Here is a 12,838-nt window from a genome sequence, read left to right as displayed (position 1 = left end):
AAAAAAAAAAAAAAAAAGAGTCCATATCCTAGATCTACACTCCAGGGTCAGCAGAGTTAAAGTGTGAAAGAAATCATTTTGAACATAGGAAAAAATTTATAGGGGGCATCTGATGTGGCCCCCTCATGCATCCTAAAATCCAGATCTTAGAAAGTGGATGCCGCCGCAGGCTGCAAAAGATAACCTAGTGAGGTCACTTGGCCTACCTGTAACACACTGTGGCTAGGCCAGCACAAAAGAGTAAGTCTCACAACTACTCTTACTAGAAATACTGGGATCAAGGCATGCTTTGTTGTGGCACTTGGGTATGAATTCAGGACCTGCTACTACAACTCAGACTACACATGCATGAATGCAAAGCCAAGACAGAAATGGAAGTGCAGCCCTAGTGACAGGAATCTTTTAGTGACTTCCTACTCAAAACCAGCCCTATTTCTGGGCTTTTCAATGACATAAATCAACAAAATCTCCTTACTGTTTAATCTCATTTGGATTAGGATTTTCTATTACTTGCAACTGAAAGTACCTTCATTGAGAGAAGGTAAATAGGAAAGTTTCAAAAGATGAAGAATAGATTTTTATTCATAACCATTAATATAAAAAATAAATTATATAATCCCAGCACTCAGGAAGCTGAGGCAAGAGGATCGTTGCAAATTTGAGATCAGCCTGGGCCACAAAGTGAGCTCAAGGCCAGCCTGAACTGCATAGGGAGACCCTGTCTCAAAAAGACAAAAGTAAATAAATAAATTATAATGTAATAAAGCAAAAACATAAGGAGAAATGGGGCAGTGAAAAGAATCTGTGAAAGAGCTGAGAGCCATTTTTAAAGGCATTTCTGCTTTTAACATGCTTACCTGTTCAATACTCCATTGGAAACCAGAGCTTCCTTAGGATGAAAATACTTGTAATACACATTTCTAACCACAGCATCTGAAAGGGAAAAAGAGGAGGTGCATTACAGACTGCAAATCAGACTAATACTATACATTCCTATCATTTTTTAAAAAATTATTTATTTATTCATTGATTCATTCATTCATTTGGTACAGTGTGTCACTATGCATTTCGGACTTATAGTGATCACCCTGTCTTGGCCTCCCCAGTGTTGGGATTACAGGCATGCCCCACCCATGCCTGGTTTCTGTGGCCAGCACGGTGGCGCAACATGTGGCACCACGGATCAAACCTTCCAGTCCTTCTGCTTGCCAGGCAGACACTTAGACCTAGACCATCGAGCTATCTCCCTAGCCCTATTCCTGCCAATAATGACCTGAAAGGAACACTGGAAGTCTGCTCCAATCCCTCACATTTTCGGGGGCCCGGGGAGATAGCTCAGTAGAATAAGAAATTGCCTGGCAAGTGCAGGGTCCTGAGTTCAATCCCCAGTACTGCAAAAATAAAATAAAATAAAATAAAATGAAATGAAATAAATAAAATAAAAATAAAATAGCATATAGGGGCCAGGGAGATAGCTCAGTAGAATAAGCACTTGTCTGGCAAGCACAAGGGACTGAGTTCAATCCCTGGTTCCACCAAAAAAAACCCCATCTCCACACATCTTCAGATGAAGAAGCCTAAGCCTGTGAGACTCAGACTGCTGGTGAGCCAAAATGCTGGGCCATGTGACTCAATCCCAGGGTGTTTCCCTTATACCAGCAGGCCCAGAAGGCTATGATATGAACGAGAAATAGGAAATCAGTGCCTCTATTTAGAATGATAGTAATTACCATTATTAACCATGATTCCATATTCTTCTAGTAGGAAGTTAATATTGGTGTCAAATCTAGATTCTCCACCTTCTCCGAGCATCACAAGGATATCTCCGCCACTGTCAAGATACTTCTTTAGGACTTCAAACTATACAAAGGGAAAAATAACAACCCATGAATATGTTGAAAAGACTTTTGTCCAAAATACTTGTATTACCAAGAAGACCTTGACTAGTTGAAGGGTAATACTTCAAATCAACAAGGCATTTAAATGTAAATGTATAAAGGATTGTATAAAATCTACAAACTTATCTGAGCAAATGGTTCTAATATTCACACTGCACTGCCATTTTCAAAGCTGAGTATCTGGGTAACAAACCAAAAGTGGAAGACTGTTCACTAAAGGAAGCTCACAGAATTGCATTCAGCACCAGTTCCAGGTCCACCTACCAGACACCAGGCAAAGCGTCTCAGCCTTGGCCAAACGTCCTCTGGGGAGGACAGGAGGAAGCAAAACCACCTCTGGATGTGAAGCATTGATCTAGGCCAGTGACGGTGACCCTTTTAGAGACTGAATGGCCAAACCATAACCCAAAGCCCAATTATTTATTACAAAGTGACAGCACGGCCATTAAACCTGAATATCCGATGCTTAGCTGCTGAAGCAACTTGGCCCGTGTGCCAAAAGAGGGCACCACTGATCTAGGCCGTGTCTTCTCTTCAGCGCCCACAAGGATATCAGGATGGAGAGCTGGATCTCACCCCAGGACAAAATTATCTTTCAGGTCAACAGCCCACCAAACCAAGGTAATGCACACTGCCTGCTTATCTCCTGGGAAGCACTCTTGTTCTCACTAAGCTGAAGAGAAGGATCTAGAGCTGACCTTGCTGACTCAGCCAGAGAAGACCTGGGGGTGACGGAGTTCAGACCAATAGTTTTTAACTTTTTCACTAGGCACTCATCAGGAAAGAATGTGAACATAAACTCCAATATGTATATGTTTGTATATAAAATATATCTATCTTATAGTTTCAAACATACTCTCAAAAGAGCAAATGTTTTAAGAATAAGAACTATAAATAACAGCTCCGATTTCCTTCTGTACCTCAGTGCTCCCTCACACGCCTCCCACTTTGGAAACCACTGGCCCAGAAAACTGCCACAGCCCTCTGCTCTTGCGCACTCTCCACTCTCGTTATCCTTCTCCCCTTGCCTTCCCCACAATATAAAAAGAAATGAATCAATGACTGCAATACTGTTTTTGCTTGAGACAGGCTGTGGTTAAGCTGGTGGTGGAGCTATTCGTGCCTCAGACCCCCTAGTGCTAGGATTACTGTGTGTACCACCATGCCTCGCCCAAAACAACAGTTTTTTTCAAAGTAAGTTTTTGTTTGTTTGCTGTTTTGTCCTTCTGGGACAGTTTCACTACGCAGTCCAGGCTGGCCTTGAACTCACAGCTATCCTCCTGCCTCAACAGGTGTGCGCCACTAGGCCCAGCCTCAAGATAAATTTTTTTTTTAATTTTATTTATTTATTTATTTATTTATTTATTTATTTATTTATTTATTTATTTATTTATTTATTTATTTATTTGTGTGTGTGTGTGGCCAGCTCAGCCCACCAGGGGGCGGGGCTGGCTGGCATGAGGTGCTGGGGGATTGAACCACGGTCCCTGTGCTTTGCTAAGCTTGTTCTAAGTAGGTGCTTTAGACCACTGAGCCATCTCACCAGCCCTCAAGATAAATTTTTAATAAAGGACGTTTCTTCTAGGCCTTACAATCCAATGCCTCTTTTTCTGTGGTTTTATGGAAATGTGGAATTTGGAAGATGGTTATTTTTAGATGGTTAATCTGCTTGATTCCCCCAGATTATTAGGTTCCTTGTGAAGTGAGACTTCACACACAACTTGGCACACAAGAAATTTCTAACAAATAACTTTGGAGAAGGAAGAGAGTGAGGGAGGGATGGACCCTATTATAGATCCTACACAACTGACTATCTCACTAGATTCTGTCTATCTCTGCCTTTTGATTTCCTGTCAAACATTAGATAGCCCTAAATACCTGCTGTGTTCCCTGGCTGACAATAACAAGGCAGCTCTAGTTTGCAGTACACACACACACACACACACACACACACACACATTTTTTTTTTCTCAGAACAGTTTTGGCTTGGAAATTTGGTATTTATTACTGCCTGGTTCTGGGACTTGCTTCATGGTATCTAAATGCAGTGGATATAGAATTGGTATTGTCATCACTTACATCCTAATGGCTAGCTGGCATTTTAAGAAAGAGACACGTGAAAAAATGTGGTGTGTAAATAACACAGTGAGGCAAAGGAGTGTCCACCATCAGGTTTTACAGTGTGAAAGCAAATGCAGCATGCGGCATAGTTATTAATGACACTGTATGTGATGGGCCACAGGATCTCAATGGAGGTGTTCAAGCCATCAGCAGGGATTCAGAGTGGTGACAGTAAAGGTCTTGCAATATTTAGACAAGTCCCGCATAGTAATGTCCACACTGCTCAGTGAAGAACTGTCCTGCACTGCTGAATGCCTTTTCAGATGCTCATGGAAGTAAAAAAAGATAAACAGCAGCAGCAGCAGTAGCAAACCATGAGCCCAGACTTTCATTCCTATTAATATACACAGTATTTTTGCATGGATTAATATAAATCAAATTCCCAGATATATAGCTACTGTGGAAATCAAGAGAAGAATTATACCTTTTATTTCAAAAATTTACAAAGAGGTTGTCAGTATTTTGGAAAGCCTCGTCACTCGTGGCACCACACACCTGCACTGGGCTGCGCTGGCAAGCATCCTGCTGCCGGTGATGCTAGGCATTTACAGTGGAACCTCAGCTCACAAATTTAATTCTTTCTACAATTCTGGTCACAAACCAAAGTGGACAAGAACCACATCAAGTTTCTCCATAAGGTCAACCCTGAACCTAACCACTTAATTTAATTCAGTTCTTGTCTAATATGCTTTGCAACCAGAATCATGGGAAGAATTAAGTTTGTGAACCAAGGTACCACTGTATCTAACCTTTATTTCAAATATCAGATATTAAGAAGTATTCTAGGGGCTGGGGAGATGGCTCGGTAGAATAAGCGCTTGCCTGGTAAGCACAAGGGCCTGAGTTCAATCCCCGGTTCTGCCAAAAAAAAAAAAAAAAAAGAAGAAGAAGTATTCTAGAACTGGCTTGAGTAGTGAGACCCTGAACACCCTGTAGACCCTTCCCTAAAAATACCCAAAAAAAGGGGGTGGGTATGAGTAGCATATACCTGTCACCTTGACACAAGTTTGAGGCAAGAGTTTCAACTCAGATTCTTTCTTTTTTTTTTTTTTTTTTGGTGAAACCGGGGATTGAACTCAGGCCCTTGCGCTTGCCAGGGAAGCGCTTATTCCACTGAGCCATCTCCCTGGCCCTCACCTCAGATTCTATGCCATCCTGGATTATATAAATCAGTTTAAGCCCAGCCTGAACTCCATCATGAGACCTGTCTGGAAAAGACTAACCAATCAAATTACTAACATACATACAAATGACTGCTCACCTGCCGCACAGCATGGCTGGAAGAACTAGAACTAGATAATATTTTCAAAAATACATGTTATGCCAGGTGTGGTGGCACGTATCTGTAATCCTAGCACTTGAGAGGCTAAGGAAGGAGGATCAGTATGAGTTTGAGGCCAGCCTGAGAAAGCAAGGGCATATGGAGGGAGGGTTAGAGCCTGGTGACTGGGCTTTTTCTGAGTGGAAATGGGCTGCCAGCCTTGAGAGGCATGGCTGCCTGAAGGCACGAGTCCTTTGAGAGGCAGGCTTGTTCTTTGGAACGTTAGCCTAATAAAATATCCTCCCACCACACCAGTTGCTGGAAACTCTTGCCTCAAACTCCTAAGTGTCAAGGTGACAGGTGTACACTATTCATACCCCCCTTTTTTTTTCTTGGTATTTTTAGGGGAGGGTCAACTGGGTGTTCAGGGTCTCACAACTAGACTGGACTAGTAGTGATCCGCCTATTTACAGCCTCCCAAGAGCTGGGATTACAGGTGTGTGCCACCACGCCCAGTCTCAATTGCCATCTCAGCACGCCCTGGGGGTGGGGCCAAGCCGCTGCACCTGCTTGCAGGTGCTTTATCTGATGAGCTGTTAGGCTGGCCCACCTACCCCCTTTAATGTGGCAATGCAGACTGTTGTAATAGTCCCACTGAATCTCCTGGGCTGGCTTCAAACTTAAGTTTCTCTTTTTGTTTTGTGTTTCTGAGATAGGATCTCATTATGTAGCTTGGACTGGCTTTAAACTCTCCGATTCTCCTGCCTCAGCCTCCCAAGTGCTATGATTATGGGTGTGTGCCACCATGCCTGGCTGAATTTGTGATCCTCCTGCCTCAGCCTCCTGAGTAGCTGGAATTATAAGCATGCAGCACAATGCCTGACTGTGCTGTTTCTTCAAATGCAATATGGCTTTCCTTGTGGCTAGCCTAAAGGGAACAGAGTTCTATAAAAGGCTGTGCTTACTTTCTTTCTTTCTTTTTTTTTTTGCGGAACCAGGGATTGAACTCAGGTCCATGCGCTTGCCAGGGAAGCGCTTATTCCACTGATCCATCTCCCCGGCCCCTTTACTTTCTCTTTGTAGTCCATCTTTCCCTGTGTGTGTCTTCTTTTTCCTCCTGATACAGCTACTGTGAATGCCATTTGCAGGGTCTATATCTCTATGTCCACTTCCTGTGACTAAGGGTTCATTATTTGTGTCTGCATCTGCCTTGGTCTCTGTAGTGGTGATGCATTGTGTCAACTTGAGAAGTTTAGAATTAAGTGATTCGGCAGGGAGCCAGGATTCTTAGTTTGTAAACATCCTCATTCTGTGCAAGGAGGGCATGGACATTGTGTGAGTTCTACACCCCCAGCCCCAGGGTAGTGTGTTTACAGTACGAGGAGAGAAAAAGCTGCTGCCCTTTCCTTTGCTCTTAGCTGTTTTCTGCTGTCATGAACTGCTGCTCTCTGCCATGTGCCACTCTGCCGGGAGCCAGCCAAGTATAGACTGAAACATTTACAAACTGGGAGCTTTCCTTCCTTAATTTTGGGTGTCGGGTATTTTGTCCCAGCAATGAATAAAAAATAACTGAGACAGAATTTGGTACCAGGAGTGGGGTCACTGCTGTGACTAAGCCTAACCATGTGGATTACAAGCTTTTGGGAATGGCTTATGGAAAGAAACAGGAAAGGTTTGGAGATGTCACCTACAAGGGAAGCACTGGAACAGCTTTGGCTGTTCTGTTTGGGAGATTCTTGTCAGAGCTCAGAAGACTGATAAAAAGCCGGCCTGTAGAGACCAGGCTAGGGAGGTTTCTGCTGGGAGGAAGGACAGAATTGGTTGTTGGATTGTGGATGATTTGTGCTATAGCTTGGCAGAAAGTTTGTCTGCATTTTGTTTCTGTCCAGAGACTTTGCCTGAGACTGAAATTAAGCACAGTAGACTAGTTAATCTTGCAAAAGAAATCTCAAGGCAGTCAAATATTGAGGCAGTGGCATGGCTGTTGTTGGGGGCTTTTTTTTTTTTTTTGCGGAACCGGGGATTGAACTCAGGCCCTTGCGCTTGCCATGGAAGCGCTTTTTCCACTGAGCCATCTCCCTGGCCCTCGTTGGGGGCTTTTAACCAGATTTATGTTGAGAATCAAAAGCAAAGAGCCCAACAGGATGATTTAAAATGTGAGTCTGGCTAGAAAGGAAGCTCCAATAAAGCTGTGAGAGGATCTCCATTGCTGAGAAGGAACAGGAGAGTAGAAAAGATGTCCTGAGGGCAATGCAGGAAGCAACAAGTTCTCACCCTTTGCAGTCTCAGAATCACAAGGGTGAGGGACTTTGCTTTGAGGAGAAAGCTGCAGAGCCCCATGTTCCAGAATGGAGGCGGCAGCCACATCAGGTTCCATGATGGAGGTGGCAGCAACACCAGATTACAGAATGGCACCAGATTCTGTTTCTCAGAATCATGGTCAAAATGCTCAGAAATCCAGGCACTCGGTCCCTACAGCCAAGAGAGAAGAAAGCCTGGCTACTGTTCTAACTGGCAGCAGCCCTTGGCATAATCCATGTGGCACTGATTTTAGGCACACACAGAATGCAGGAGTTCTGAGGTTAAAAAGGCTTCCACATAGATTTCAGAAGGCCTGGGAGGCCAGGCAATGTGCCTAAGAGGGCAGTGTGTAAAGCTATAAATGAGAAGCCTATTCAATGAAAACCTCAAAAGTTTAAAAAAGCCAGGAACATGGATTATTTAATGAGAACTGCAAGGAGAAAGCAAAGCCAGCCCTAGAGAAAAGCCATAGGAGCTACCAGCAGGAGTGTCATAGGGGTGGAACCACATAAGGCTTTTGGAGCTCACAACTCCTTACAGATTGCTTCGGATGTTCCACAAGGAACTGCAGGACTTAATGCTTGCTCTTCTGGATTTTGGACTTACCTTGGTCCCAGTGGTTTGTATCCTCCTGTGTATACCTTTTAGAATGCTAATGTTTATCTCGTGCCTTTGAATGTTAGAAGTGTTTAACTTTTCATTTATAAGGGGGCTCTCAGCTAAGAGTTTGTCTTACATCTTTGGACTTGGACTTGTTAACAATGCTGAAACTGTTAGGATTTTGGCAACTCTTACAGACAGACTGAAGTGACTTTTGCATAAAGGGATGTGCATAAGTCTTTGGGGAGGTGGTGCCCAGGAGCAAAATGTTTTGGTTCTAATGTAATACAATATTCAAGTTGTAAATTTTAATAAACATTTTATTCCAGGTCTATGTATCTGGAAACTGGTTTAAGGAAATGTCTGCTTGCCAAGTTAAAAAGGGGTGGATTGTAGTGGTTGCTACATTGTGTCAACTTGAGAAGTTTAGAATTTAATTAAGTGACTCAGCAGGGAGCCAGGATTCTTAGTTTGTAAATATCCTCATCCTGTGCAAAAGAAGGGCATGGGCACTGTGTAAGTTCTACACCCTCAGCCCCAGGGTAGTTCTATTTGTTTTTGCTTTTGTTTATATTCTTCAAAATAAAGATATAACTTAGCAAGGAAAAAAAAATGAGGAGAGGCTCTCTGCCATGTGCCACTCTGCCTGGAATCCGCCAAGTATAGACTAAAACCTTCACAAACTGTGAGCTAAACTTTTCTTACTTAGTTTTGGGTGTTGAGTATTTGAGTAAAAAGTTTCTCTCTTTTTATCTTTTTGTCTTTCTAAGACAGGGTCTCGGGTCTTGCTATGCAGTTCAGGCTGGCCTTTAGCTCACTTTGTAGCCCAGGCTGGTCCTGAACTTGCCTGCCTCTGGTCTCTTTTTTTTTTTTTTTTTAAATGTATTTGGTACAGGGTCTCACTACACAGCCTAGACTCATAGTGATCCTCCTGTTTCAGTCTCCCCAGTGCTGGGATTACAGTGCACCCACCACTACACCTGGTCTCAGTACCTGGCTCAGTGCACCCAGGGGCAGAGCCAGCACAACATACGATGCCCTGGATTAAACCTGGTCCCTGCGCTTGCCTAAGCAGGTGCTTAGTCTGTTGAGCTGTCTTGCCAGCCCTCTGGTCTCTTTTTGATGGAAGTTGTTCTTGTGCTTTATCTTTCTATGTTCTTCTTCCTATCACGTCATTCTCCTTTTGTCCTCTTCCCTTCTCTGCCTCTATTTCACCTATCTCTTATGCAGAAATAAAATGTGGCCTTAAGCAAAATAAGTTTCATTTCAGAACAGCACTTTATTTTCTGTTACTACTTCTGAAGTAGATGAATGAATGGAGACTGATTTCTCCTTTAATTATAGAACTCAATTATGAAGATTTTTTTCTTTTTTTTTTATACAGGGTCTCAGCAGCTTAGACTCATAGTGATCCTCCTGTGTCAGCCTCCGCAGCACTGGAATTATAAGCATGGGCCACCACAGCTGGTTTCTGGTGTGGAGCCCAGAGTTCCGAGGCCTGGCTCAGCATGTGGTAAAGGGGATCGAACTCGGGTCCTTGAGCTTGCAAGGCAGATGCTTAGACTACTGAACTATCTCCCCAGTCCAATATGAAGATACTTTGATGTGAATCTCAATTGTTTCTTTTTTGTATATATTTATTACAGGGTCTACAGGGTCTTACTACACAGATCGGACTCACAGTAACCCTCCTGTTTTCAGCCTCCCAAGTGCTGGGATTATAGGCGCGACCCACCATACCCAGTCTCAATTGCCATCTCAGCACACCCCAGGGGCGGGGCCAGCAGGCACAAGGGGGATTGAACCCTGGTTCCTGCACCTGCTTAGTCTGCTGAACTATCTGGTCAGCCCTCAACTGTTTTTCTTTTGGAAGTATTTTCCTGGCTTTTTCTGCCCTTGCCCCATGTGCCCCATTGGCCCTGGGCTGAGGAAGTTGACTGTGGTGACAAGAAGAGAAATCCCCAGAGCCTCAGCCCTTCCCCACCAAGACCTGGGCCCCACCACCATTCTCAAGTGCCTCATGTGGGGCACAGTGTCCACAGGCCTATTTTATATTATTTCTTACCTCAGCTGCAGTAAATTTTTCCCTTGGTCCAGCTGTAATCCACAGTTTCACCCCAATTAGCTTCTCAGATGTGATTTCATCTTTTAAACTGGAAACAATTTCAAAAGCAAGTGTTAGACCCATAGATTCACAGTTTAGCCTCTTGTGGGAACCCTCAGAAGTCACCCGAGTCACACTGCCTCTGTTCTGATCCCAGCACCCAAAACCTTGAGGCAAAAGGATGACCTCAAGTTCAAGGACAGCCCAAGGTACACAAGTTCAAGGCCAGACTGAACCACATAGTGAGAGCCTGTCTCAAAAAACAAAAGGTAAAACAAAAATGAAATAAAATAAAAATAAAGAGATAGGGATATAGCTCATTGCAAAGGCCTTAAGTTCAAGGGTTCAACCCCCAGTACTGGGAAAAAAAAAAAAAAAAAAAAAAAATCCTGCAACTATCATCTCTGTTGGCTCCTTCACTAATCAACATGATTATATAGTCATACTCACTAAGAAAACCTACATGTAAAGCCAGGTGTGATAGTGCATGCCTACGGTACCAGCTCCCTGGCAGACTGAGGCAGGAAGATCATGGGTTCTAGGCCAGCCTGAACAACTTAATGATACACTGGTAGAATCACTATGAGTCTGATGTGGTGTTTGGACTAAGTAGTACCACTTGGGTCAGGATCTTCTTCAGTGTCATTTATTTAGCAAACCCAACTGTTGTTAGGCTATGCAATTAGCGAAAATTTGTATACAACAGAATATAGTTTTCACACATGAATTCCATGAGGGGTTCTTCTGGAACCTAATCTAGCAGAATCAGAGGGGAAGTCCTAAGAAAGTTCAGAGAGAAAGCCAATACTTTCAGGCCTAAACAGTTGAATCTACTAAGGATTAACAATGTGTACTATCTCAGCTCTCCAAAATTTACTGTGTTAGGGCTAGCTAGATAGCTCCGTGGATTAAAGCACCTGCTTAGGCAGGGCGCAGCGGCCTGCTATGCCAGTCCTGCTCCGGGGCATGCTGAGATGGCGATTGAGACCGGGCGTGGTGGCACATGCCTGTAATCTCAGCGCTTGAGAGGCTGAAAATGGGAGAATCACTATGAGTCTGATCTACGTAGTAAGACCCTATAGACCCTGTACTAAATACATTTGAAGAAATAACAAAAATAAAAAAATTTACTGTGTTTATATTGTCTTTTATGCTTATTTGTGGGGTAGCTGAGTAAAACTGGGCAGCTAAATTTCATTTCATGTGGTCACTACAGAAACAGAAAATAAGCAGTTACTATAAATTGGACTTTTAGACAAAGTAGCAACTGCTCTGCATGTTTCTGTAGGGAGATGACATTTTCCAACCAAGCACAGAACATCCAGTTTGCTGTCAGTCACACCACTGTATAAAGCAGAAACACTGAAGGAGAGAAGTGATTGAAGTACACAATGAATTGCTTTGCGTGGTTTCATCTGAAATAACTGCTGTAAGGATCTTGACTTTTTTTATATTTGGAAACAAATAAAAATGGAAACATGGGGCTGTGGAGACAACTCAGTGGCACAAGTGCCTGCTTGGCAAGCAAAAGGTCCTGAGTTTGATTCCTAGTACCAAAAGAAAAAGAAAAAAAAAAAAAAAAAAAAAAAAAAAAAAAAAAGGAAACATGGGGGGAAAAAAAAAGCTTGGGGTGTATTTCAGAAGTTATTGAAACCCATGAGTTCAATCCCCAATACCTCTCAACACATATGTGCACTGTCTACAGTACAAATATTTTCATTTCTCTCTTTTTTTTTTCTTTTACTAAATTGAAGTATTGACCCAAGTTAACTTAGGTCTTTTATATGCTGATTGTCAATTTTAATAATAATTCACTTCTGAGTAATCTTTAAAATGAGCTACTCTGACTTAAACAATCTACTGTAAATAAGCAAATGAAACTTCAACATAACCAGTAGGCTATCATGCTCATTTAGAAGGGAAAATAGCACACACAGTCATGGTCACCTCTGAATCTTCCAATTACTCCGAAGTCTCTTCTGCATGGATTTATAGCCATTGTTGATGGTAAATACCTCCTTTTTGTAAGCATTGAAAAGAATGGTGCTCCGAACATCCTTCTCCATGGTTGCCTTATGAGGGAAAGATGGATCAGAAAAACAATAAATAACATTCCCCAAGAAAGCCCCACCCTCCAAAATATAGCGGCCTTCCACTCCTAATTTATAAAGCAAGGATATATAACTGCAACCTACCTACAAACCTTATGATTCTCAAGTATAAGAGTGAAATACATAAGCACAGCTGTGTAGGCCAAACGAAACTTAGCCCATTCCAGTGTTTATGCCTAGACTTGTGCTCTGGTCCACCTACCACCTTTCGTCCATGGCCTTGCCCTCCTATCATACCACTCTGAGGCCATGAAACCAAGATTCTGGCCTGGCTTTTCACTGTTAACTACTGTTAAGTATAAAGGTGAAGCCTGCAGAATTTTCAGATTACCTCTTAAAGTTAGATGTCTAATTGGCCTCAAACTCTCAGTTCTCCTGCCACAGCTTTCAGAATAGCTAGTACTACAGGTGTACACCACCATGCCTGGCACCATCTACATTT

General features: G+C 42.8%; 1 protein-coding gene across 1 annotated transcript in view; it reads right to left on the bottom strand.

The window, feature by feature from the left end:
- Ift52 (intraflagellar transport 52) overlaps positions 1-12,838 on the bottom strand; it is a 51,692-nt gene that overhangs the window by 32,714 nt on the left and 6,140 nt on the right. Inside the window, exons 2-5 of the mRNA XM_004630920.2 lie at positions 12,233-12,357; positions 10,247-10,334; positions 1,731-1,860; positions 858-933 (exon numbers count right to left, since the gene is read on the bottom strand). Of these exons, the coding sequence (XP_004630977.1) occupies positions 858-933; positions 1,731-1,860; positions 10,247-10,334; positions 12,233-12,357 (419 nt within the window). The remainder of the gene's footprint in view (positions 1-857; positions 934-1,730; positions 1,861-10,246; positions 10,335-12,232; positions 12,358-12,838) is intronic.

This window comes from Octodon degus, unplaced genomic scaffold (assembly GCF_000260255.1).
Source record: "Octodon degus isolate 3935 unplaced genomic scaffold, OctDeg1.0 scaffold00037, whole genome shotgun sequence".
Lineage (NCBI taxonomy): Eukaryota > Metazoa > Chordata > Mammalia > Rodentia > Octodontidae > Octodon > Octodon degus.
Note: the sequence above shows the minus strand (reverse complement) of the source record. Positions and strands in the feature narration are given on the sequence as shown.